Source organism: Panthera pardus, unplaced genomic scaffold (genome assembly GCF_024362965.1).
Source record: "Panthera pardus isolate Hobbes unplaced genomic scaffold, ASM2436296v1 HiC_scaffold_7, whole genome shotgun sequence".
NCBI classification, from domain to species: Eukaryota; Metazoa; Chordata; class Mammalia; order Carnivora; family Felidae; genus Panthera; species Panthera pardus.
The window spans coordinates 11,863,545-11,890,719 of NW_026527002.1; the positions used below are offsets into that span (position 1 = coordinate 11,863,545).

General features: G+C 44.1%; 1 protein-coding gene across 4 annotated transcripts in view; it reads left to right on the forward strand.

Annotated features, from left to right (window-relative positions):
• CHD7 (chromodomain helicase DNA binding protein 7) overlaps window positions 1-27,175 on the forward strand; it is a 189,936-nt gene that overhangs the window by 92,861 nt on the left and 69,900 nt on the right. For all 4 annotated transcript variants that reach the window (XM_053896369.1, XM_053896372.1, XM_053896371.1 and 1 more), the window contains exon 3: window positions 12,254-12,684. In XM_053896369.1, the coding sequence (XP_053752344.1) occupies window positions 12,254-12,684 (431 nt within the window). The remainder of the gene's footprint in view (window positions 1-12,253; window positions 12,685-27,175) is intronic.

Here is a 27,175-nt window from a genome sequence, read left to right on the forward strand (position 1 = left end):
GAGATAGTTTCCGATTCCATTTCTGAATCTGCTGTGATAGAAGCTGAAGACAGTATCTTTAGGTTCTTGAATTGGAGAAGTGGTCAGTGTTGGACTAGACGTTGGATGATTATTACGTTTTGCAACTACAGGGTTTGTTATCCTCCTACTTTGGGGAGTGATGTTAAATCACCACGAAAAATCGCCACTCTCTCGTTTGCTCCTGTTCTTTGTTGCTGAAACACACCCTCTTATTGTGACCAGTTAATTATTTGTTCCCTCTAAATGGTACTTTAAAAAAGAGAATATCAAAATGTAAATGCTTACATTTTAGGCACAAACGATGATTTTGTCAGAAGCCACCTCAAGTTCTGCATTTTCAAAAGGGATTTTTTTTAATGTAAATAAGTTACAATAGAAACAAATGATGTAAACACAAGTTATTACATAATAGCATCTTTGTAGCATATTTCAAAGCATTGTTCAAATACTTTCAAATAGATACAAGTATCTAAGAACTATAAATAAAGAATGTTGCTGAATGGATGTTGACAGGGAGGCCCAGGGTAAATCACACAGCAGTTTAAAACTGAAACAGCTTAGTTCAGAGGGTACTGCTGTTTTATAACCATATTTAAAAATCTGTTCCTCTTTTACTCCCTCAAACTGAGTTCAGGGATATAATGGATCCCATTATAGGTAAAAGGTCTGTGACTCAGCCATCGAGCTACTCAAACTCTTGGCTGTTTTAATTGCCACCATTAAAGCTTTAGTACTTTTATCTCATAAAAATAGATATCATTGATGTAAAATGTGTGCCTGTTGAAGATACATTTGTACCTCTGCCCTGATGGTTAGCTAATCATCCATTTGTGTTTGAAGTTAGTTAGGTTTTTATGCAGACGGGAACTTGACATAGATCACTGATTTGTTCAGATTTAGTCATTTAATTAAGAAAAAAAAAATCCATGTAGTAATAAGGATAATATCTGGATAGAGTATTTTCCCCAAAGAAACTTATTCTGTTTTGGTTTGCATTTTAACCACATTTAATTGATGGACGGATGGTGGACTTTTTACCAAGCTTAGTCTTGAACCCAAGAGAATAATAATGTTTCTCTAATTCAAACGCTGTGACTTCAGTTCAAGGGAAATCTAGGAGTCACTCTTTTGTGACATGTCTGTGTAAATTTAACTATGGTAATCGGCAGCGTTTCCCTGCCCATCTTCCGCAAAGGGGAAAATATCAAGGTGTGAAGGAAACTCCAAGAACACAGCAGGAACTAAATGTTAAAATGTGAAAAGCTACTTTGTTCCGGGCTTTTCCGTCCAGTATGCTACCAAATCGCAGTCATTCATTATTCATACCGCTGTGCACAAATCAGGTAAAATGTACTCGTCAAAAATGAACACAGCTCAAGAGAGTTTAAGTTCCTAATCACCGTGTAGACATTTATTTCTCTGTAGTGTAAACAGAACAGCAAAAGTTGGTGGGGCAGTTCATTGACTTATTTTCTGTTCTGCCCTTGTAATTGTGGAATTATATCCAGATAAGGGGAAAAAAAAAATCTGACTTATAAAAGAGACTCAAATCTGAAACAGTTCTAAAACTAAAACCTACCCACACGAAGCATTTGTGAGCTAATATACATAAGCAGGCTTTTATTCTTGCCCAGCTGTGCAGATTCAATTATAATAATTTTCTCAGTTGCATAACATTGCTGTTTGTTTATTACTGCGTTATTAGTCAGTGAATGAACCTCCCTCTTTTTGACCCCTCAGCAGTGTTTATAAAATACTTAATTGCTTTGGTATCTTCTGTTTCATGTGTGATTCCAGCTGGAAGGAGTCATGGGGACACCATCCCCTTTAAGTGTTAAACAGACTGTTTCTAATGTGCAGTGAAGTTTCTTTTAAAATAAACATCAGGAGCCTTTAATATTGTTTATAGAGCAGTTTCTTATATTTTTTACTTGAAAACGGAGCGATTTTCTTACGAAAATCCTCTCCCTGTGATGATTTCAGTGGCAGTTAACTATGAAATAGTGTCAGGCCCCAGCCTGCCTATAGCAGCCACGTCCCGTATTTCGTCTGAGTGGGTCCTACCCTCTCCAGCTGTTACCTGACCCCCGGCTTTCCCTGCCCTTACGTCTTCCTCCCTTCTGGAGATGTTTAGCCGCAGGGGTTAGGCAGCAGGCCTGGTGGCTGAGAGCCGGGTTGTCCAGAGAAGTTGTCTGGGTTGAACCCCGACTCTTCTTATAGCCAATTGTTTATGACCTTTGGCAAATTGATTAATCTCCTCGTGTGCCTTAGTTTTCCCATTTGCAAGATGGGGGCGATTTCCTAAGGTTGTTGTGAGCCCGGAATGGTGCTTGGCACAAAAATGCTCAGTGTTCCCATCAGCAGCATCAACATCCCAAAGGTATAAAGAAATACTTGTGTGCTGTCTTTCATGTGGGAGGATAAATGTCTAGCATGAGAAAAGGGGTTGTTAGTTGTTTACTGCCGTGTAACAAATTACCACAAATTTCTGGGGTAAAACAATACCCCTTCCTTATCTCCTCGTTTCTGTGAGTCGGGGTTTGAGCACAGCCTAGCCGAGTCCTGTACTCAGTGCCTCACAAGGCTACGGTCAGGTGCAAGGACTGCGTTCTCATCTGGAGGCTTAACTGGGGAAGAATCGGTTTCCAAGTGCCTGCTGGTTGTTGACAGAGTTCATTGCCCGTGGCTGTATGACCGGGAGCTTCAGTTCTTGCTGGCCGTCACCCAGGGCTCCCCTCCACTCCTAGAGGCTGCCTGCCGTTTCTGACCACGGTGCGTTCCCCTCTGGGGTCACCTCACTCTGGTCACTTGCTTCTTCGGCGCCAGCCACAGAGAATCCCTGACCCTCAGGGAGAGCCCACACCCTCTTTACAAACCTCCCCTAATTAAGCCAGGCTTACCCAGGAAAACCTGCCCTTTGAGTAGCTGAAAACCAACTGATTTGGAACCTTAATCACACCTAAGAAGTCCTGTTACCTTTGCCGTGTTCTGTTGCCTAGAACTAGACACAGGTCCCCCTACAGTCGGGAGGTGAAGATCATAGGGCCATCTTGGAATTCTGCCTCCCATAAGAAGTGAATGAGTTTTTATAGGACTAAAGTAGTTCATCATTAAGCATTTATTGCCAACTAAATTTGCTAGACTCACAGTCGCTGAGTTCTAGAGAACTTGCCTGCCTAAAGTGTGTAAATTAGCTTTATCACCGAGCTCCTTACAAATTGATTTTTTTTTCTTTAAATTGTTCTCCCCTTTCCACACAGATCCTTGGGATTGTTCAGTGTTAGATCAAGACACCCCTTCCTTTCAGTCTGTCGAAGTTTGACTTTTTAAATTCGCAGGAATAGCATAGTAAGTTGCATTTATTGTTAACATTTATAGAGTAGCAGAGACCTCAGTGCAAACTTGGTGTGAACTGCTTTTCCAGAGCCCAAGTGCATATGTTTCACCTTTCCAGTCTAAGGATCAAACTTGCTACTGGGTATAGCAGCGGTAGCAAAATACAATGCGAAGTGCACGGTAAAAATTACCAAAGTGAACTTCACTGTTTTTATTTACTTTTTACAAATGTTTATTTTGAGAGAGAGAATGCATGCGTGCATGTGAGCAGGAGTGGGGGGGAGTGGTGGGCAGAGAGAGAGAGAATCCCAGGCAGGCTCCTCACTGCAGGGCTGGGCATCTGTTGCCAAACGCAAGCCTCTAGACGCCCTTTCTCTGAGCATCGTGTGGACCCATGGACCCAAGAGCCAACTGGAAATAAGCAAAACCAGTGCCTGCGAACTGGGAGTCTGTTCTGTCGATTCCCATTCGTTGACATTTGTTGCGTTGAGCCTCCTAAGGGAAAACGGTACGCAAGGTGGTGAAGAAAAGAAAGAAAAAAGAGGGAAGGGAGAGGCAAGAAAATGGACTCTGCTGAGGCCCCTGACCATATTCGCTATCTTTTCTACTTCTAGGAAGTAGTGTCTCGTAAAAGATATTACTTGATGATTTGCCACTGTAAGGAGCTAAGAAAGAAATTCAGAACAAGAGGCTGAAAGTGTGACTGCGTTTGAGACTCCTTAAGGGCTTCACATTGTAGTTTGCTTTTTAAAGTCAGGTGCACCATGATGCCCACGTTGCAGACCCTGCTTTTTCCCCGGGGGGTTTGCTCTTGGGGGAGAATGGATGTAGTCTTCACAAGGGGGCAGGCCTGCTTCCCAGAGGGGGCTGCCCTCCTGCTTGTGGCCCAGGAGACCTACGAGGTTACTCACCAGGACTGTGCCAGGCTTAGAGTTGTTAAATTTGTGGCTGTTTCTGTTTCTCCGCTGCCCCAAGCAGCGATGGGTTCTGTCGGCCCCTCTTCGGTTCTCCTTTCTAGGAGAAGCACTTCAGGGGGTAGGAGGCCCTGACGATCAGGAATGCTGTCTGATTACCTGTATATGCTTTTGGGAGAGCTAACACATGTAAAAACATAATTCAAGTCTTGTATAAACAGTTAAGCTAATTTTTCCAGGCATTTATGAAGCAGTGGAGGTACATCAAAAGTATGTTCCATTTACATCAGTTCAACTCTGTGCCCTAGGGGTGTGTGTGTGTGTGTGTGTGTGTGTGTGTGTAAACGTGTTGTTTCAAATACTTTGCCCTTAGATGCGAGCCTGCTACTTTTTCTGGTGCTTTTCCTAAGAAGTAGAATGCTCTGTTAGCAAGTGGGGTAAAGAAGTATGTTATATCCTTTTTATTTTATTTTATTGAATTTTATTTTTTAAATTGATCCATTTTTTAAAGTTTATTTATTTTGAGAGAGAACACAAGCAGGAGAGAGGCAGAGGGAGAGAGGGAGGGAGAGAGGGAGGAAGGGAGGGAGGGAGAGAGAATCTCAGGCAGGCTCCATGCTGTCAGCGCAGAGCCCGATGTGGGGCTCGAACTCACAAACTGTGAGATCATGACCTGAGCTGAAACCAAGAGTTGGTCGCTTAACCAACTGAACCACCCAAGTGCCCCATATGTAGATTGAATTTTTAAAAATCATGTAAGATGGGTTTTTTTTTTAAGTGGTGTTGGGAGAGTTTTCAGGGCAAGGCAGACAGTGGGCGTATTTTCTTCTGGTTCTGAAAGACTCCGTTCACTCCCTGGGACAAAGCAGATTGATTGAATTGAATTCAACTTCTGTCAAACAGGGTGATTCTGATATTCAAATGGGATAATGTTTGTTAGCAGGCAATGTAAATGTCAGTTCTTATCCACATTCTTCTCTTTGGGAGAAAACGTAGTGATTCTCCACAGCTTTAGTTTGGAATTAAACTAGAGTTCTCCCCTAATCCTTTGAAGGCAAAAGTCCCAAACTGATATGCAGCTAAAAGCCATTTTAACCTGTAGATTACAGTCGGGGTCTTAAAACTAAGGCCTTTATGGTTTTGGAGGAATACAGCCAGCAGCTTCCTGGGCTTGGAGAACCTCTCATCGCCCTTGACTCTGGGCAAGCCTGATCCCATTCACGCTGGCTGGTAGCCACATCGGGGTTAGAATTTAAGGTTTACCCTTTTCTAGCGGTGTAACTTTGGGAAAGTTCATCCTAAAGCCTCAGTTTCCTTATCTGTAAAAGAGCAACAACGCCACCCACCTTGGCAACCTCACGTGGTTACATACAGGCACGGACGGAGAAGAGGGTTGCAGAGTGCGCGTGTAGCTGTACGTGGTACGTGGTTTAAAAACCTTCAGCACGGTGTCCTGGGACACCTTCAGGACTTCCCATCAGTCTGGCTGTTGTCTCTCCCCTAAACCCAAGGCTGTTCCCTGGCCCTCTTCCCTGTCATCCTGAGTGGGGCAGGCGGGAGGCAGCCTCGCCGGTACCCAGCATGGGTCCGGCCCGCAGCCCTGCACCTTCCTGCCCACAGCTCCCCGCGCGGTGTGGCGGCCTGCTCAGAGTGGAGGCTGGGAAGGGGAGATGGCCAGAAGGGCAGCGACGGGGTGGCAGAGAGTGAGGGGTGGTGGCCAGATGCCCTGTTCTCCGCTGGGAGGGAGTCTGTGCGCTGAGGGTTTCTCAGACACTTGGAAAGGGGTTTAGCATTGGTGGAGTTTGACTGCAATGTTCTTCTCGTTAGAGTGACTGTAGAAACACCACAATACAGTGCTTTCCATATTAAAAGTGCTGTTTGACAGTTCTTATGGTATATGTTTTACTCCTAAATACATAGAAGATGTGCAATATTCAATATCCGATGTAAATTGTTTACTATTAAATGTAACATGATTGCTTGGTTCATTATTTTCATTATTTTGGATTCTACTTAAATTCAAAATGTGTTTATAATTTAGATGCCATTAAAGTGGCCGATGTTAATTTGTAGCCATTTAGGATTTTGTCTGTATGGCACATCTATTCTACGGACAGAGTAAAGACATTAGCAGAAAACCAAAGGTTTGAAAATGTCTTCAGATGACTTTTAAATGAGATATTTTGGCAGTAATTAAAACAATTTTTCAGTTCTAAAATTTAATGGTTCTGAGGTACTTGTAAAGATAATTTCTTGCATTATGATATTTCAACATTCCGTAAATTTAGCTTGGTAATTATCTTGACTGTAATATAACAAAAATTATACAAGTCAGCCTTACATGACTATGCCAATATTCCTATTTTATTCCTACCAGTGACTTAAATTGAGCATAAAAAAACCCTGCCAATTCAGTGAGCTGTTTGAGCACATTTTATATAGAATTAGATTTGTTGATAGTCACATGCTATGTTGTAAAACATTTGATAACCACTGCTTTGAGACGTACAGATGGACGCACGCACACACGTACTTTCCCCCACCCCCAGAGAAGCAGATGAATTTGCCCTGCTTTAGCTAAGTCAGTATAATCCGAAGTATATTTTGAAGAATACTTTTATTCAAGTTATTCTCAGAAAAAATGGGATGCAATCAATGATTAAATACCTTTAGGACACACTGTGCATTATCCCCCACTCAGAATGTAGGAAGGGCTTGGAGAGTTTTGTAGTAAAGAAAACTTATCTATTTGGTTAGCCCAGAATTCTCTAAACGTACGTGATCTGAGTCATCTTTTCATGTAACACGTTTTATTACCTACAACTTAAAAAAATGTGCTTGGATACATTTTGCTTTCTCAATTCATATCACTGACAAGCTTGGCAATTATGCATTTGTGTGTTTTTGTTCATAAATGTACTCATTCAGTATGTTACTGTTCGTGGAAATTACAAATGGGCTGAATAAAACTACTGCCATATAAAAGGCTTGAACTCGAAGCCCTGACTCTCATACTAAATTTAGCTAAGCAGAAAACAGTCCAACCCTTGATCGTCTTAAGAATATTTTGGTACTTCTTTCATATCAAATAGTCCAAGCTGAAAAGTGTATCAGTTGACCATTGAAACTAATTACCTGTTCATCTTGGATCTGCTCCTCCCTAAACAGGGCTTCAAAAGCTTGCTTGTCATACACTTTTATGCTTTCAGTCACCCGATCTCAGGCACGACTCATTGTTCAGGCTGGGTCCACTGAGGAAGTGACTTCTGGCTGGAACCTGGGTGGCTTTTTTCAGGAAGCCTCCTTAGCATCAGCCTGATACCGTGGCTGGCTTTTGACTGTTCTGTCCCCAGATGTTTGTTGAATGAAGAACTGAATTGGGCACCAGATATCAAGTGCATCTTCTTGCTCTCAATGTCACTGACGAGAGAAGGGTGTTAAGAGTCTCGACAGGACTTCGGAGCCTTTGCTAAATGCACTTCTGAACGCTGTGTGCTCTGAGCTGAAGACTGAGCTTCAGTGACCGTCCTGGAATTCCTTTTTAAAAGAGTGTCAAGGGATCAAGAACCTAGGGAATACTGGGAAAATAAGAGTGAACAGCATCGGAATAAGATGTGTTTCCAAAGCCATGGCGGGGGGGGGGGGGGGGGGGGAAGGAAACTAACAGTACTTTACAATCTTAAGTGAGCACTTTAATGTGTGAATTTTTACAAATCATTGAAGTTGTAGTTAGTGTGCTTTAAGCTTCTGTTTGTTGTTCCTTCGGTCTCAACTGGCCTGCCACTTCTCCACCAGAATCTCCATTTCTCTGCGAACACAGGTGCCTCCCTTTAGCTCAATGCCAGGGGAGGGGATGTGTCTCCCAGAAGTGCCATGTTAGTCTTGCGCAGCTGGTAGTGGCTTTTCTTTATCATGAAGTAGTGTTTCGATTTTAGGCTTGTCTGTATCACTCAGTAAATAAAATGTTTGTCCGTAGGTGCCCTACATTGCAGCATGCTGTTAGTTTGCACAGATTATAGGTGTTGGAAACACTGCATGGTGTTAATATCACGGTGCTCACTCCTGTTACTATTGCCAACAGGTTGAGGCTTTAAGAATATAATTAAGGCGAAACGTGAGTAAATATGATAGCTTCTAAGCCAGACAAAGCTGCTGAATATTGGATGAAAAGCATACTTGAGGTAGATGAAAAGTTTTTTCCCTATACACCGTTTCCTTTTCTTGTGAAAGCCCCTGAGCGGTCTGGGTCTTGTTTGCTTAAAGGTCAGAGAGGGATTGCCCCAACTCCCTTGGTCACTGCTCTCCTTCGGTCGCCTTTGCGTCCTGCCTATTCTGTTTGACATAAGGTAACTTGTTTGTGTGTTTGTCTCATGTATACATTTTGAACAAAGGAGTTAAGGATAAAAGTTTATGGTAATTTTACGGTAAATTTATGGTAATTTTTTGACACCCCCCCCCCTTACACACACACCTAGGATCATTTTTATTTACAGTTTAAATATTAGTCATTCTGTTTTAGTTGCAAAAGTCCACGGCACAGACCTTATATATCCCATAATATTCCAACAGGCATATAGAATTATGATAGAAAATGTGTCAAATGGAAAGTCCTATAGGCTGTATTTAAAGATGCCTTTGGTATCTAACATTCTCCACATTTGCTCCAATAAATGGGAGGTTTTAGCAATGCCCTACATGGTAATATCAGATGTTAATGGCATTGATTACCTGTCAGGCAGTGGGAATTGATGGGAAAATGTCCGCTGTAAAATTAAATAGCATTAGAGAAGACTGTACCATGCATGGGCGGGGGTGGGGGGGCATGGCTGGGCCTGGGAGACTTTTGTCAGGGTATTACTGTGAGCTCCAGGTTTTTTCCCCCACATGATTAAGGCAGGCCATCTGTTCTTTGTTAAATGTTTACAAAAACAGCTTTTCTCTAAAAGATTTAAGGAGATGTGGGTCTGGTAAACACTATAATATTTCTGAGCACCTTTCCCACCCTATATCATATAGTACCAAAACATAATTCTGCTGTGTATCAAATAGGATTAATACCTTTTTTGTGTTTACTCTTTCTGTTTTTTTCCTTCTTATGGAAGATTAAAATTTTTAAGGGATACTAATTTATGGCTTCATTTGTTACTGAAAAGGGCGTCTGAAATCATTTGTATGCTAGAGTATGTAGATAAATTTTCAGTCTTTTTGTATTAGATGTCCTACGCATTTTCTAGTTCATAAATGTGTACCAGGTATTTGTCATTAGAAGCTGGCACTTTGTGACTGGGGTAAATGCCATGCAGATTAAAGCAAGGTACACATACCTGGGATGAATTCACTATTCTAAGCTTTAAGCATTGTTCACTGGTAGACTTTTCTCTTTGCTTCCCTTTCCAGGAAATACTTTTTCTTCCGTTTCCTGAAAAATAGTTTATCCCAAATAAGTTTGATCTCTAAGTCCCTTGGCGGGGGGGGGGGGGGGGGGGTCGAGAAAAAAGATACGGCCTTTTCCTTTTTATTTACATTAGAAAATAATATGTAACAATTAAACTCAACTTCAGCAACTGCAGTGTAATCACACAGTTAAATCAGATCCTGTTAATTCTTGGGTAATGGTGCCTTGGACAGCGCCTTGGCTGACATTTATTGGGGGTGCGTATGAGGGAGAAGCGTAGGGAGAGGCTAGCTGTTTTCAGCGCTGGGTTAGCCGTGTTCTCCCTGTGTGGAGGCCTGCTCACGAAGACTCCCACCTGTGTGCCCTTCCTCAGACTTCTACCCTTGCTTCTTTCTCTTTGTGGACAGCCTTCCTCTCTTTCAGGTTCATCCTCTTTCAGCTGTCCTAAGAGAGGGCAATCAATCCCTATTTTAAGATTTTCTAATACCATTGGATTTTGAAAGCGACTTTGGAAATCATCTCACCCAAACCCTTCATTTTGCAGATGAGGAAAACGAACCCTAGATGAGAGAAATGATTTCCCACTGATAATATAGCTCATGGCCGGGCCTGCACTAGAATTTGTGTCTCTTACCTCATAATTCTGGACTCTGTCTCTTATACCAGTGCAGATAGAGAATTGAATGTGGGTTCCTTTAGTGGGAAGAATATAACCACTTTGTTTTCAGGTAGTGATGTCTTAAAAATTTGGGGCGGTGGGGCGCCTGGGTAGCTCAGTCGGTTAACCGTCTGACTTCAGCTCAGGTCATGATCTCACAGTCCGTGAGTTCGAGCCCCACGTCAGGCTGAAAGCTCGGAGCCTGGAGCTGCTTCGGATTCTGTGTCTCCGTCTCTCTCTGCTCCTCCCCTGCTCATACTCTGTCTCTCTCCGTCTCAGAAACAAATAAAAACATTAAAAAATTTAAAAAAAAAAATTGGGGGCGGCGGCGGGGAGGGTCACTGAAAACTTTGGAAATCAAATGAAACCTGAGAAGCCTTTCCCAGAAGGAGGCCCATACGTAAGATTTGAGGAGAAGCGCAGAGTCAGAAGAAAACTGGTTTAGAAAACCTAGATTCAAATCACAGCTCTATCTCCTGCCGTGTGGCCTTGGGTGATCACATAAGCTAGTCAAACTTTACTTACTTCCTTTCTGAAAGATGGGGGCAGGTTATCACATTTTTCTCTGAGAGTCAAGTGAAGTAACTCCCGAAAGCACCTAGCCCAGTACATGGCATGAAATAGAGGCTCAGTAAGTGGAGGTCGTACCGGAATCTAATTTATAGTGCTTTGCTGATGGTAAGCCACGGCTTCTGGGTTGCTCCTGAGTCCGCTGCAGACCTCGACCGGGACTCTCCCACCCTCTCCCTTTTTTGGAGATGGTGGGATCAGGAGGGAGGGCCTGTAACTCCTCGGGCACGCTACCGCATCCTAGAGTGTCAGTGTCCACACATAGCTCCTCATCGGGGCCGCTGTGCGGATCGCATGGTGTCAGCGGTGTGAGGTGTTTAACACATGCCTGGCACATGGGAAGATTGTTCAGTGAACACTAGCAGCCATTATTACTGCCGTTCCTATTATGGTTACTGTTGAGTGTCTGGAGAAGCAGATGACGAAGGCAGAAAATTGAGTGGCATTTGCAGATACAACATTTTAAAGTAATCTTGTTGAAATGTAAAGGTTCGTTAGATGTCCTCATTTACAGTGGAGATGATGCTCTACTCCTGTCCTGGTTTGGAGCAGACTCTGATCTCGGCTGACCACTGAGCATCCCATCCTAATTGTTGGTGTTCTCTACTGTGTTTTAGCCCATCTCTGGGTATACGCCTAGTGAGTGTCCAAACTCCTCCCTCAGGGCGTACCAGCTTGACTATATGGGTTTTCTGTTCTTCAGTGAAATTTGAAACTGTAAAGCTTTAGTGACTTAAGAAAAGCATCCTCTGCATTTCGTATTAGTCCAAGAAATGTAACAAATCCAAGGTCATTAAGTTCGGATATGTGCTTTTAATTTGGTATTTTAATGTGATTTAAATCAGGAATGACCTATGTCATTTGTGTGTAAGATTTGTGTGTGATACCTTGATTTCAAACTTTCATAGGACCTGAATCTTTCAGCGCTTGGTACACTTGATCTTGTTAAAAGTGGCTTAATTGTATACCTTTAATCTGAGTTCTCATTCCCGCATAGGGAAAAGAATTCCATCTACTTTCCTTCCTTAGCTTTTGCCGCTGTTTTGTCCTTCCCCGTGTCCTACGTACGTAGGGGCTGTTAAGAAAATGGACGGTGGCTTCGGCCGAATGAGAATTTTTTTTCTTCCTGAATTGAATTTTTTTACGGTATTCCTGAGTTACCCCTTTTTACTATTTATGTAAAAGCTTTCTTGGTTTTTGGATGAGAGAAAATGATAGATTTTACAACTGTATATTTGGGAAAATATTTGCTGCTTTGAGTATACAGTAAGTTTCAGAAGCATCAGCTACTGACTTTCGGTTCCTTTCTTCAATATGAAGAATGATAAACTAATTTCAGTTCCTATTTCTGTCTCTCAGCATTCTCCATCGGAGCCCTTTCTAGAGAAACCAGTGCCGGATATGACTCAGGTTAGTGGACCGAATGCTCAGCTAGTGAAGAGTGATGATTGCCTGCCATCAGTGGAACAGCAGCCACAGCAGAAGAAGAAGAAAAAGAAAAACAACCACATTGTCGCCGAGGATCCCAGTAAAAGTTTTGGTAAAGATGACTTCCCTGGTGGGGTTGATAACCAAGAACTAAATAGGAACTCACTAGATGGGTCCCAAGAAGAGAAGAAGAAAAAGAAAAGGCCGAAGGTAAAAAAAGATCCGAAGGAACCGAAAGAACCCAAGGAGAAAAAAGAGCCCAAGGAACCCAAGACCCCGAAAGCCCCTAAGATTCCCAAAGAGCCAAAGGAAAAGAAAGCAAAAACTGCCACGCCAAAACCCAAATCCAGCAAAAAGTCAAGGTAGGCTGTGGGCGGAAACCACCAGCACCAAAACACAGTACAGAAATGAGCACCACACAGTCCCGGCCTGGGAAAGGGGGTGGGGGGGGGGGGAGGGGGAGGGGTGGGGGAGGAGGGCGGGGCAGCACCTCGATTTTTGTCATTATTGTCGGGTTCCTTGCCCTGACACCCAAACTAAGAAGTTAACAGATTTATGCATTCTGAAATTTAGGACTCAATTACTACGAACCCTTTATTCGGATGGTACATTGTAGACTTCACTGGGTAAAAATTCTTCATTATTTTCAAATCACTTGCTCGTATTTTTGTAGAAATTTGTCATGTAACAAATAGAACCAAATTACCAGCATAGTTATTTGTAAGTATAGGTCAGCAACCTCATTTTCAAGGACAATGCAAAACAGGGAAAGAAGGATTATAGAAGCAAGACAGGTCACTATATTTCACTAAGCTTTTCAGCCCTGTTTCCCAGAAGTTGAAACAGGAGAATTAATTCTCTCCACTTGGCGGAGTAAGCCTTCCCGGGGCAGGGTTGAAATGCTAGTGGGCAACGTGGGAGAAATCAAATAGCAGTTATCCATTAGATATGCATGCAAGAGTAGCACGAGTTTTAGCTTCTAGGAAATACCCTCCTCCCTCCATCCTTCCCTCTGTACTTCCCCCGCCAACTCTGACCCCCCAGAAGGCATATTTACTCAGTAAGAAAAGCTGAGAGGAGAAGACATTGAAGACTAATTTTTTTCATTTGTACCGAACATTTCTTACAACTGTTCTGAACCAATTCCAAACATCTGAATCTATTTTTCAGAATATGGCTCATGTTAGAAAATATAGTTTCCAGATGGAAGTATGGTCAGACTCGGTTAATCTGAACCTGTTTGCAAACTCCATTAGGAGACACACTGCACGTCGTCCCTCCGTGTGCATGCATGTACACGCACACGCGTGGACACATGCACGCTCCGTTCCGTGATGGACATGCTTGACGTGAACTTTTTGAGCTCGCTGGCCTGTCAGCCTTTGACTCGTAGACTTTCCTGTGTGAGTACACGCGGATACAGAGAGAGGACTTGATTTCTGTGACCACAGAGGTGCTCCTGCAAAGCAAAAGAGCAAATTTGGATTTTCAACTTGTGCTAAGAATACCCAGACATCCCCAAATACGTTATTCTGTAGTGTGTTGGAAGTCTGTATCATAGTCCTTTAAAAATTTTTGTCATCGGTACTTTTTATGGTGCCGGAATAACTGAATTATATTCAACACCTCATTCTTCTAGGTGACGATATTTGCATTTACTTATGAACGTTCTTTGATGCCTCCATATGTGGTCTCTTAATTGAAAACGATTATTTTTTCTGCATATGAACACTCTTCTAATCCTGCAACCCATTATAAATTTTGTTCATTTACTTAAGAAATATTCCATTAAGTACTTCTTCTTTGTAGGTACTGTTGTTAAGTGTTAGGATGTGAGCAAGGAACATAGGGTTAGAATTTCGGTCTGACTTACCGGGTTTTTTTTTTAGAAATATAATTGCCCAAAAGCTAAGTATTGTGCTTTTGATAGGAGGAGGCATGTGCATATTTTTCCCAAGGAGAAAGAAATCGAAGCAAAATTTTAAAAGAATGTGTTGTTATTATTTTTTAAACTTGAAATGTAAGTGTCTGTGTTCTAAAGGAGCTTCTTAGAACTCAAAAAACATATCACCAAGACTTGTTTTAGCCTCAAGATATATATAGATAGATAGATAGATAGATAGATAGATAGATAGATAGATAGATATCTGCCTTCGGTTTGTATTTTTAATATTTTGAATCTAGCACCGAATGACAAAAATTGATTAACAAAAAGAAAAAAGGACAAAAAAAAATAACCCCCACTATATCTTGGATCTTGTCATAAATTTCCAAGTGTATGATTCTCTGGTTCTGAGTCTACATCGACCTCATCCTGTCTTTAAAAACATTCTTTAGCATACCCTTACCTCCTGTGGGATACACTGGGGCAGATGTTAAAATGCTGTATTTCACAGTGAACTTGTTAAAATGTCCCCAACAACTATAAACAAGTGTTAGGAACGTAGGGCATCACATCCACTTGGTTCTGGGCACACGTGCTGCTTGATGCAAAGACAGGGCCTGTCTTCACCCACGAGGGCAAAATTCCAGGGCAGGCCTTGTCTGCGTGCTCTCAGCTGCTCATCCTGACGTTTGAATGGTCTGTGCAGAGTCAATTTTTGGCATTGCTGAATCCGAGTAATGGCTTTGCATTAGGGTCACACGCTTTTGATAGGCGGAAGGGCATGTGATCATTTTCTCCCAAGAGGAATGTTTGGTACGTTTCCCTCCCTTCATTCGCTTTAGACGCATCATCTCAGTGGATGCCTCCTATAGGCGATAGTTGTTTTTCCCCCAAGTGGTGTGAAAATAATTGACTGGAATATTTCTGTTGAGTATGGAGATCTGCACGCGGAAAGAGAGACTCAAGCCATGCTGAGGGGTACGCCGGGAGTGTTTGGAGTAACCATGCTGGCCCCGGGGACTTGACCACTTGTAGGGCCACTTGCTGATTTACGATGAAATGCGGTGAGGAAATTCCTAAGAGCTTTCCTGTTGTCGATGGTCAGATGGGGATGCTGTCCAAGGACATGGTAACTGAGCAGAGATTTTCAGTAAAGGCACAAACCGACCCGTTATTTTGTTGAGCCGCAGTTTCTATCGGCCAGATGTATTGAGTACATCGAGCTGTGGCCTCGTGTTCTGCTAAGTCTAGAAAGGAAATAGCATCCCTGAAGCACAGATCAGTAGAAGTGCATACAACTACATGTAAATTCTGAATAGCATAGCAGAATAATTATGTAAATTGAATATGCAGTGATGAAGGTAATAGGGGGTTTGGGTTATGTTAGCACTGGGGTTGAATTGCCATAGCAGTTTGCTTTTAAGCACTGGAATAGAGCAGTGGCAATTTTGTTTTGCAAAATGTTATGTGATACCAGTTATTTCCATCCTTGAATAAGTTAACTTGATGAATTTGTTTATACAGAAAATAATTTTCCTACAGAGGGCTGAAATACAAGGGAATACACAGAAGTGAAATGAAAAATTTTGCGTAGAACTGCTCGCGTCTTCCCTCTTCAGTCCTGTACGCCCTGTCATCGGTGACGTTCTACAAACAGATTCGTCGTCCTTTGAGCGGGTGATGACGCAAGTGACCCACTGGTGGTCTGGCTTGTTTTGCATCATTCACACGCTCTCCGTGATAAAGCACATTCAGAGAGGGTGGCTGTTATCACCGGGCTGATTCTGTGCGGCTTTAGGATGTCCTTCTCACTACCTGCCATTCTGCTTCATTCCATAAAGTGGCTGAGGCTTGAATTTGTGGCCGTTCTCTGTGAACTGACCCTTTTGGCCACCAAAGTAGAATTACGTTTGTCTCGTCCGCACAGGAGAACCTAAAAGAATCTGCCAGAGGCTGTTACATAGGACGTAAGGCATTCAGCATTTCAGAAAAAGACATTTAAAATCTTAATAATGACAAAAAGGGGCCACATTCCACTTTTCTATTAGAAATAGAAATAGTACCTTTCTTTCCCCTTTCCCTTTTATGTTAAATATGTATTTTTCTACCCATTTTTTTCCTCGTGCTCTCCCCAGGTGTCCTTATGGCTTTCAAATATTGGCAGTAAATATTGAAAATAAAAGCTAAGACATTTGTGGGCTGGAGGGGATGCCAGTTTGCATACGGAAGGATCCAAGAAGCTGAAACAGGAGGGTTTGCATTCTTCCTTTCAATGCATTTTCTGTTGTGTATGCACGGGCCCCATGAGATGAGGGAGAATTTGGAGGAAGCGCCTCCTTTGAATGACTCTCGAATGCTTTAGTGGTCCACTTAGCTATATAAAGATTCTTTGAATGTGCATACAGAAGGGAACTTGGCCAAAGATTGTGACTTGACTAGCGTAGCTCCCGTGAAACGAAGCCACGGCGATTGGCTGCTGCTGCGGTTTCCTTGCTCTGGTTTTCCACCCCTAGTGTTCAAGTTAGCAGGAAACTGAAATGCTGTTTCTCAGTTAAGAGTGATGAAGATATTTTATTTTTAAATGGATAATAAACACGCTGCTGCTATTTTTTGAAAAACACGAAGTACCGAAAACACGTCAGGTCCGTTTTTTGCAAACCACACTGTCATTATCATTAATATCTACGTGGCCACTTTCTTCCGAGGGACTTTGCTTTTTCAGATACTGTCTTCTCCATTATGATCTAAGAAAGTAGCAGCATTTTACCTGAGGAATTTTTTTTTTTTTTTTAGTCAGCCAGCGAGCCCAACGGTGGTATATTTTGGCAACCCAATACGTGTTTTATAGTGTGCTCCTAGACACGTAAAAACTTTTCAGTGGAGATTAGACACAAAAGCAAACCATTGAACTAGTTTTGCTTAGTAAGTGCAGAAAACCCAGAGAGTCAGATAGTTGTCCACCAGGTATATAGCTGATAAAATAAATGAAACCCACAGCTTTTCTTCTGCTTCCTTGTTCTTTCATTTACATCCAGTGATTTAGTTTTGACCCACGTCATTGGATAATTGAAAATACTGAATTAAGTGTTTTGGACACCGTGCCTCCAGAAGAGGATACAGACTTTTTAAACATATGGTCACAAAATAGACTTTGAGCCCTTTGAGAATTGGAGGGGAGCAAGGGAGAAAAGGCACCTGTGAACATCGTGTCTCTACCCACTGGCCTGCCCTGCCGGGTCTCTGGTTCATTAACAAGCTCCAGGTCAGGGATGAGACCAGGTGACCCTTTCCTGGTCTCAAAGGTTACCTTCTCGGGGCGCCTGGGTGGCTCAGTCGGTTAAGCCTCCGACTTCAGCTCAGGTCACGGTCTCACGGTCCGTGAGTTCGAGCCCCGCATCGGGCTCTGGGCTGATGGCTCAGAGCCTGGAGCCTGCTTCCGATTCTGTGTCTCCCTCTCTCTCTGCCCCTCCCCCGTTCATGCTCTGTCTCTGTCTCAAAAATAAATAAACGTTAAAAAAAAAAATTAAAAAAAAAAAAAGGTTACCTTCTCTTTGAAAAGGGGGCCATTAGGTCTTTTTCATCCCAAATCCTTTCTTCCTTCAGGATGGCCACCTCAGAAATCTTTCTCTTGCTGGTGACAGGCCACGTTATGTCCCTTCCTCTGTCTGATTTGTCTTAATCTGCTGAATGGGCAGGCAGGGAGAGTCGTCAGCCGCTCTTTAGCACAGACCCTGCTGTCTTTAGCCACATGTGGTGCAGTTCGTAGTCCTTGGGGGAGGAGAAGGCCCGACAACGTTGACCCTTAAAAAGCAGGTTCTGCTGACTCCCACTGTGCTAGATGCAGGAGTGACCACCCTGGGACGCGTGCCCATCCAGGGAGAGCGGTGGCCTGCTGCCACTGTGGTTTTATGTGGGAGAGGGTGCGTAGACTCCCGCCTCCACTTCTCGCAGCACCCATCAGTTGAACGTCGAGAGGTGAGGAGGCCATGGGTGGCAGTGGTATGTCAAAGGCGGATGTTTCTGGAACGCATTCCTCTGAAGTCTCTCTTAAGTGGAATTTTAGGGCAGAACGTGTGTCGCCACAGTAGATGTGGTTGTGATGTTAGGAGTGGAAGACAAAGGGCAGAAGGGATCGTAGGCTCATTTTTTAAGTGATCCTTAAAAATATCTGCACCTGGACATGCTTCTGAAAAGTGTGAAGTTCTGCGCAGCTGCGAAATCTGTCACGTGATGGGTGCACAAAGATCTTTCTGCCCAGGTGAGGGCCCCTTCAAGTCTGGGTGCTGTGCAGGGCCACCGTGAGAGCATCAGCCGTCTGGAACACCAGCTCCTTCAGCTTCTCAGAGAAGTCTGTGTGGCTTAGCTTTAACGTGTCAACTAGGGAAATGGTGTGAATTAGGAAAAGCGACCCCATTCTTCTTCTTTATTTTGATGTGAACTTCCACGAGAGTACTAACTATGTGTGGGTAGCCCTGATTTCTGCAGGAACAGTATAATGTCGTGGTCCTTGGGCTTCTCCTGTTAGGGGTGGGTGCTGCTATTTCCTCCTCGTTGGTTTCACCATTTGCTCTGCCTTGTCCCCTACCTCCCTGCAGGTAGGTGGCAGCTATTAAAATGTTGGGTGAGCGGCGTGTCTCGTTTGTCGTACCGGCCACGCTGGCAGATCCGAGAAGATCTAGGGAACCTAGGGAGCGCGGTTCTAGCTGCCCAAGTTAGCCCAGTGTCCCCCTTCCTGAGTCATGGGGATGCTGTGCATCAGCAGGAGCAGCGTCTTGGAATGTGGCACAAGCAGCCACCCGTGAGCCTCCCGCTCGGCGCTTGAAGAGCACCCTGTAGTCAGAGGGTGTGCTTTCCGCCTCACTCCTGTGACGCCCGATGTGCTCAGGTCCGTGTTGTGCCACGGTGCCGGGTGGCTAATGTTTGTGTTGCGCTTCTGCGATCAGAGAACGTATTCGCCAACTAGACTTCTTTTCCACGTTACTGGCAGATCTTAATTCGATCCATAATCCATAAAATTCTGTAGCCTTTAGATTTTCGGTGAGAATTCTTGACTGAAGGATGAGTCTTTTTTACACCCCCCCCCCACCCCCGCTCTGAATATATTCGTTGTTGGAGCACCTGGGTGGCTCAGCCGATCACGTGTCCAACTCTCGATTTTGGCTCAGGTGACGATCTGACAGTCCGTGAGGTCCAGCCCCGCCTTGGGCTTCACACGGGCAGTGCGGAGCCTGCTTGGGATTCTCCCTCTCCCCCCCTCTCTCTCTGTCCTCCTCCACTTGCTCTCTCTCTCTGTCTCTCTCTCAAGATAAATAGACATTTTAAAAAAGAGTACATTCGTTATTAAAAATGGATTTGGCTCTTTTCAGGAGAGCTTTCTATCTTTCTTTCCCTTCCTTCCTTCCTTCCTTCCTCCCTTCCTCCCTTCCTTCCTTCCTCCCTTCTTTCCTCCCTCCCTTCCTTCCTCCCTTCCTCCCTCCCTTCCTTCCTCCCTCCCTCCCTCCCTCCCTCCCTTCCTCCCTTCCTTCTTCCCTCCCTCCCCTCCCTTCCCTCCCTCCTTTCCTTCCTTCCTCCCTTCCTTCCTCCCTTCCTCCCTCCCTCCCTTCCTTCCTCCCTCCCTCCCTCCCTCCCTCCTTCCCTCCCTTCCTTCCCTCCCTCCTTCCCTCCCTCCTTCCCTCCCTCCTTCCCTCCCTCCTTTCCTTCCTTCCTTCCTTCCTTCCTTCCTTCCTTCCTTCCTTCCTTCCTTCCTTCCACAGTCTTCTTTAAGAAGGGGGCAACCCAGTAGCTATCCTCAGGACAGGGTTCTTATGTTATAAGGCTAGCCAGCGATCGTCCCAAGTCACAGAACACATTCAGCAGGAAACATTTCTGAGGCCTGGAGGATAAGGCCAGGCCGGCACCGGACTCCTAGGGAGATCTCACGAAGAAGATGCCTTCGGATCAGTCCCAGGACTCAAATGTGGGCTCTGGAACCAGACAGCTTTTGGCTACAGTCTTAGCAGTGCAACTTCCTGGGCTGAGCACGTAGCCTGTCTGACCCTCAGTTTCTTCATCCTTGGAAAGTCTGATTACAAAATGAAAAGATGAGGCGTGATGACTGTTTGCAATATACTTTCATTTTAAATGAAAGCAAATTAGGTTTCTGTATCTAACTTTCTTTGTTCTTTCCTTCCTAAAAATTTAGCATAGTTAATGTACTTTAGGAGTACTTGATGCTAGAAGAGCTATTTAAGGTAACAATTTAGATTAAATTAAGTGTCTTAGAGGTGTTCCATCCAGTCACTTTCAGAGAACTTAAAAAAAAAAGCCTATTAATTTGTCATTGAAATCATACGCTTGTTGTTCAGAAGTAAAATAGCATCCCCCCCACCCCTCCTTTCTCTTTTTCTCTTCTCAACTCTTCTTTCTCTTTCTCAACCAGGAGAGTAGGGTGAAGAACTTACGGGTGGGGTTTAGGGGCTGGGGTGGCAGGGCACCTGCTTGGAGTGAAGTATTCGGCCCCAGGCCGGGCGGCTCGGCACCTGCAGGCTGACTGTGCCAGGGGCAGACGGGCCCAGGGGGCAGGGCGAGGGTCTTGCTCCCATCCCGCCATCCCGCCATCCCGCCCGGGAGCTCTCTGCCCAAGGTGGCCCCGTGGAGCATCTCACACGTTTGGACCAGTGTCCCGAGTGCTCCTGGGCCTTTGCCCTCGCGGCGAGGAGTTGGCTTTTGTGTGTCCTGTCTGTTGCTCAGGGTTTGCTCTGTCTCTGTCATCATCAGTTTATTCTATTACCTGCATTTTATTACATTCTAGTGTAGCCATTAAAACAAGTTTTCATCTTAGGACCTTAAAATTTTTGTTTTGTTTTGTTGGGTTGATTTTACTTGATGATGTGTCCCACTTTATGTTGCGTTAATTGATATTTTTCAGCTTTTAGTACTTTATCTTGTCTCTTTTTTATTTTGCTTCTTTCTCTTTTAAGTTTCTTTCTCATTGTTTACAGACTTAGAGGAGGGGCTCAGTCAGTTAAGTGTCCAACTCTTGCTTTCAGCTCTGGTGCACAGTTCGTGGGTTCAAGTCCCATACTGGGCTCCGTGCTGGCAGTGCAGCACCCGCTCTGGATTCTCTCTCTCTCTCTGTCTCTCTCTGCCCCTCCACAGCTCGTGCTCGTGCTCTCTCTCTCTCTCTCGAAATAAATACACTCAAAAAAAAAATGTTTTTTAAAAACTTAGAGGAAAATTCTCTACTCAAGCTGAGAGGCTCGATGCTCTTCTCTCTACCACCATTGGGCCCTTGATCCTAACAGCTTATTACAGTTTTTATCATGGCAGCCGCCGGATCTTTCAGAATCGCGACACATTGCAGACCTCCTGTGCCGGGAACGTCTCTCTCCCTCTTCTCCTTCATTAGCTTCAGTTCTTCATTTAAAAACCTTTTAAGCATGTAAAATATAAGGATACATTGCAGCACTTTTTACTCTTCTTCTAAAAGATGACATTTTGGCCTGAGCCTCTGAAAAATCCGATTAACCTTCAGGACCCCGGCCTCAAGGTTGGTTTTCCCCAGTGTGGTGGGAATCACCCCATCTGCAGGATCTGTCTGAGGGCCCCCCTCCTGCTGTCCAGACCTCTTCATTGGCTGTATTCTCGTCACAGGTGCTTCCACAATACGGTTCCTTTTCAAACTACCTTTCTGTTTGGGTCCTTAATGTTGATGCTGATCAGTGTGTGACTGCATTCTGTTTTGCAGTAGGTCAGGGCAGCTAGCTGGATTTCTAGTAAGTTCTGGCCCTTACTTGTTTAAAAAGCCCGTACTCTTTTTCACCAAAAAGAATTAGTTGTCTATGTGCTGTGTCTTAGGTGGAAGGAGTTGATGTGACCCCATTTCAGGTACTGTCACTTAGCCCTTCACTGTAGACTCTTAAAAGCTGAATACGAACCCTTTCGTAAAGGGTATGGGATGGCCTTAGCACAGCCCTCCGTATGACGTGTATTCTCTGAATACAGAGTCTGGGTTCTCAGTGTTCTCGTCAAGATGGCCTATGCTTCGGGGCGCCTGGGTGGCTCATTTGGTTAAGTGTCCGACTCTTGATCTCGGCTCGGGTCTCGATCTCTCGGTTCCTGAGATCATGCCCCTCGTCGGGCTCCGTGTTGGCAACGTGGATCGCGCTCGGGATTCTCTCTCCCTCTCTCTGCCCTTGCCGTGCTCTATTTCTCTCTCTCAGAATAAATACTTTTTTTTTTTTTTTTTTTTTTTTTAAAGGCATATGTTTGGATCACATTGGGGGCAATTGCAGCACTTCAGAGCCTGGTCTAGCAGAGGTGACCTAAATGTCACTAAGCTATGGACCCCGAGCACATCCAGCTGCCCACCAGTATGACCCGCTCTCGTGATAAAATGTGAAATGGAATAGAGCTGGTGGAGGGACAGTGGCCCTTCAGACTGCTAGCACCATCCCCAGAAAATGTGCTTCCTCCAAGGTTGGAAGGGCTTGTCTAGCTTCAGGAGTGGGTGGCTCTGTATCTCGGTGACACCAGCCACGGTGGGAGATAAGGCTGAGGAAATGAAAGAACTGTATGAGCAGGGAGGAGAAGTACAGAGATGTATCGGTTTTGCAAACGTGCTGCGTCTCACTCTGTTTGGGTAGCGTGTTAATCCCATTTCACTGAGCTTCGTAGGTGTCTCCTCATGAAGACAGAATCTGCGTCGGGTTTTCTTCAACGAGTTAATGAGAAAAGCACTTTTGAGTAGTGCCTGGTAAGGGCCGTGTATGTGTTTGTTGTTGTTGTCGCTCTTAACTTGTGTTGTGCAGTTAAATCGATCTGCTAAAATTGATAAGGCACCTACCTGACCAGGCACTAGGAAAGCAAAGATAAATAAGACACATTTCTTCCTCTTTTGAGCCTATGTGATAGTTGGAGAAAGACATACACTCATGCACACACACACACACACACACACACACAGAGCTTTGGTTTCAGTTCATTGTGGTAGTGCTCCCACCGTATTCTGTGTGTTTTAAATACCTCTTGTGCAGGGTACCTTCCTTCACGTAGGTGGAGTGAGGCTTCTCGCGAATGAGCGATGGCCTAGCTGAGTCTTGCAGAGCCGTAGATGGAGCCGGGAGGGGAACGGAGGTGGGAGAGGCAGGTGTGCCCGTTAGTGAGCACATTCTGTGTGTCTGCACGTAGAGGGTGCGGAGGGTTTGGGGTGCGAGGAAAGTGGAAACACAACGTTGCCAGTTGCAGACATCGCAGAGGGCCTTGCAGGCCGGTGCGGACTCTCAGACGTCATTGTGTAGATCGGACTTGAAGCAGGACGGCGCAGTCAGGTTTACGTTTTAGCTGGTCGCCGTGCTGGTGCGTGGAGGGTGGGTTTGTAGGTGACGTTCTGGTGGCAGTGCCATGTCCCTGAAGTAGGAAGTGCGGGAGGCGGAGCGGGTCCGGGGGAGGCACCATGTCTCCGGAGCTGAGGCCATTTAGGGCTAGAATTAGAAAGCACCCCCACCCCCCACCCCTTGGGGTCCTCCCTCCGGAGGTCACCACGTGGAGGCCAGCATCGGCTAAACCCGCGCGAGTGGCCATCACGGCAGCTGTCGGAGGTTCTGTGTCTGTGCCAAGCAGCTCAGTGGCTCCATTCTCAACATTGTAGTGTCCGCTCGAGGGATGTTTCTTATTAATAACATTCTCTTACCCCCAGCTGGAAGAGCTGCCCCGTGCGTGCCTGCCAGCTTTCCAAATTATAATTTGGGAGAGGAATGTTTGTATGGCCACGTTTTGGCTTTGGCATTATAAAAGACTAGCTCTGAACGTTAGAGATTTAAATTAAATAGCAACCGTGGAGGTAGCAAGTGTGTCCTTTCCTCGGCAGTCTGATAGCGGGTGACCCAGCCTGTGGATCACGAGGCTGACCAGGCAGCGGGGAGGCGGTTGTAACAGGCCAGGTGGGAAATGACACCTGCCTGAACTAAAGCAGTGGCCACGGAGGGGAGTGGCCCTTGGGATCGTCTGCTTGTTTGTCCTCCCAGCTTGTGCTGGGGACTGTGGATAAAGGACTTTGCTTCTACTCGTGTTGCTTTAGAGGAAACGGTCTTTGGTGCAGTGGGGTTCTGTCTCCGAGTCTGCAGTGGATTCAGCCCGAGTGGGTCTGAGCCACACCAGAGAATACGTTCCCAGGCATCCCCGAATGCGTTCCCAGCTGCTTGCCTTCCAGATGTGTGTGTGAATACTGGCATTTGTGTCACATACCGCCAACGTTTTCGTCCATTATCTCATTTAAACCTCATAACGAATCTTGGAGGAAGATAGAATTACTGACCTCATCTTACCGATGAGAAACTGAGGCTCGGGGAAATGAAGTGATTTGTTCAGGGTCACAGACAGACAGGTGATACGTGACAGAGTTGGAACTTGAGCTGAGGTGTGTCTGACGCACATCAGCCTAACCCACAGTCCGTATTACCCTCATTTGTTAAAAGAAAAATTCTGACCTTAGTTTTCTTGAGACAAAGCGGTTGCAATGTAACACTTAGTTGAAAATCCAGATTAGCGGATTGCAAAGCAGTAGCAAAGGCAATTTAATTAACATGACTTTATCTTGTCCTTGGTTGTGGTGTCTTTGGGTGGACATTGAAGGTTCTGTAGCTTTTTTGACTTCTTGGCACGCTTTTGATTTGTGTGTTGATGTCACGAGAAGGTGTGAGCATGGAAGTGGTTACCTGTCTCTGAGCGACGTTAATAGTGCAAGGTCTAATGAGTTTGGAAATCTTTCGGTAATCAGATCTGGGATGAGCGCTTCCCTTGGCGACAGGCTTTTTTCCCCCTGAGCATTTGGAGAGGTCTTGTCTGACTTTTAGCAGCCTTGGAGGTTCCACGCAGTTCATTCATGGGCAGGGCAGGTGGAAAATCATTAGCGCTTCTCTCCTTCAGCAAATTGATATTTCAGCAAACCTGGGCTCTGGCGGCTCTAAGACAGTAAGCCTTTTTACTCCTATAGGATAGTTCACACAGGGTGCGGTAACCCCACTAAATTAAACTGTGTACCTCGCTCTGGTGCAGAGAGGTCACGGTGAAAGGCACTGGCTGCCGACTTACTTTACCTGGCAGCGGTTCAACTCTGTGACAGGCCTACCTCTGATTTAAACAAATTTGAGAAATATGTAAAGTTTTGGAAGCAGTTTTGCACTGATTTGATAAAAGAAACCACAAAACACTGCAGCGCAGGTGTTGAGAATGTTTGAAAGCTGATTGAGGGAAGCAGATGGCTTTAGTCAGTGGCATCCAGCCAAAAGAGCAGGTGCTGGTCATGTGACCGCTGGTTACCAGGGTAATCTGATTGCTCTTGGCGTGCAGATGAAAGGAAAGGGGCCCAGCGTTCAGCTGTAGTATTGTATAATTTGTGGCAGTTAGAGCGGAAATAAATGCTGGAAATGGAGCCTCATAGTAGGGGAGACTTCTGTCCATGTGTAGCGTAAACACTAGGACAGTTGGATGAGGAACTGTTGTATGGATTTTTTTTTTAATTTAAAAAATATTATTCTTTCCATGGATCTTTGGGGACTTCAAGTTTTTAGGACACTGCCTTTTAAAAATTTTTTTAAATTAAAAGAACTCTTTAAACCTAACTGCCGTTTGCTCTAATCTTGAATTCTTGTGAGTTATTTCCTTATGTGGCTATTTACCCTGCTAAAATGTTCACAAAATAAAACAGGGTCTGAGTATTTAAAAATAACTAGTTTGGGACTACCAAATATTTTATTCGTTACTAAGATACGTTTTAGGCGGGTGATGGAGACTTTATTATGCTAACATACTTTTGAAATATTTTACGTGACATGTGCTTTACTTAAATGAAAGCATAGACATGTCTTGGTGTCTTTTGTAGTAGCTGAGGCTGAGAAAATATGCTGTTTAATGCACTCTGTCAGCACACTTTTCTGGGAATTCATGAAGTTTCATAAATAAACTTTTTAAAGGTTTTTAAAATACCGTGTTTTCAAATTTATTAGAATTTTATGGTTTCTAGAAATAGAAAAATATAACCATTACTGAGGTTTGATTATTTTAAACGTCGCAAAACATGATAATTAATATTAGAAAACCTTGGGTCCGGTTTGGAAATTGGAATGGGAAGTAGCACTACGCGTACATTCTAAAAGAATGTCACATAAAGGTTTTGAAGCCAATGGTAAAGTTAAATTAAAAAAAAATATATATTTTCTCAAGGTTCATTCACGTCTTTTGACTTCTGTAACATTCCAATCCTGTTAACGTCTGGCAGAAACATACTGTGGAACATGCACTTTAATTATTGGGGTCGTTTTTGCTGTATTTTTGTATTTCAGAGACCTAGCTTTGGGAAAAAAAAAAAAAAAAAAAAAAGGCTACCGTGACTCTCTCAGAAAAATGCCCAGCACCAAAACGAAGCTTATTTTAAATTAAGAAAACAGCATTAAGTAAAATCATGTAGAACAGGAAATTGCCATATGTTTTGTTATATTTTAAGAGGCTGTCGTCAGATAATAATGTAGCTGGGTGACATAATGGAGGACACCTAGCAGTGTTGGTTATAAAAAGGGCTTAAATAGGAGTTTTAAAACTCTCTGCAAGAGACACAAAGAAATGATCATTATGGTCTAGTTTTCCTTGACGTTCAAAAACAAAACAAAACAAAACAAAACAAAACAAAACAAAACAAAACGTATCCTGTGCCTTAAAAATTTGATAGCAAAACGACTTCTTAATCTGATTTTTCACTGTGGTTTGGTGTACTGGCAGGGATTTTGCATTGTCTAGATAACAAATGTACTCTGTGTGGTATTGGGAGTTTTTGCATGAAATTTCTCTTTAATTAGGTCAGGTATTTGCCAAAGGTCATCAGTATGGGGTTTTGCCATAAAAACTTAATTGAGAGTGCCATTTAACTGTAAGTGGCCAACACGCATTGATTTATCAGTTGTCATCGATACTTTCGGGATATTAATGTGGGAAAT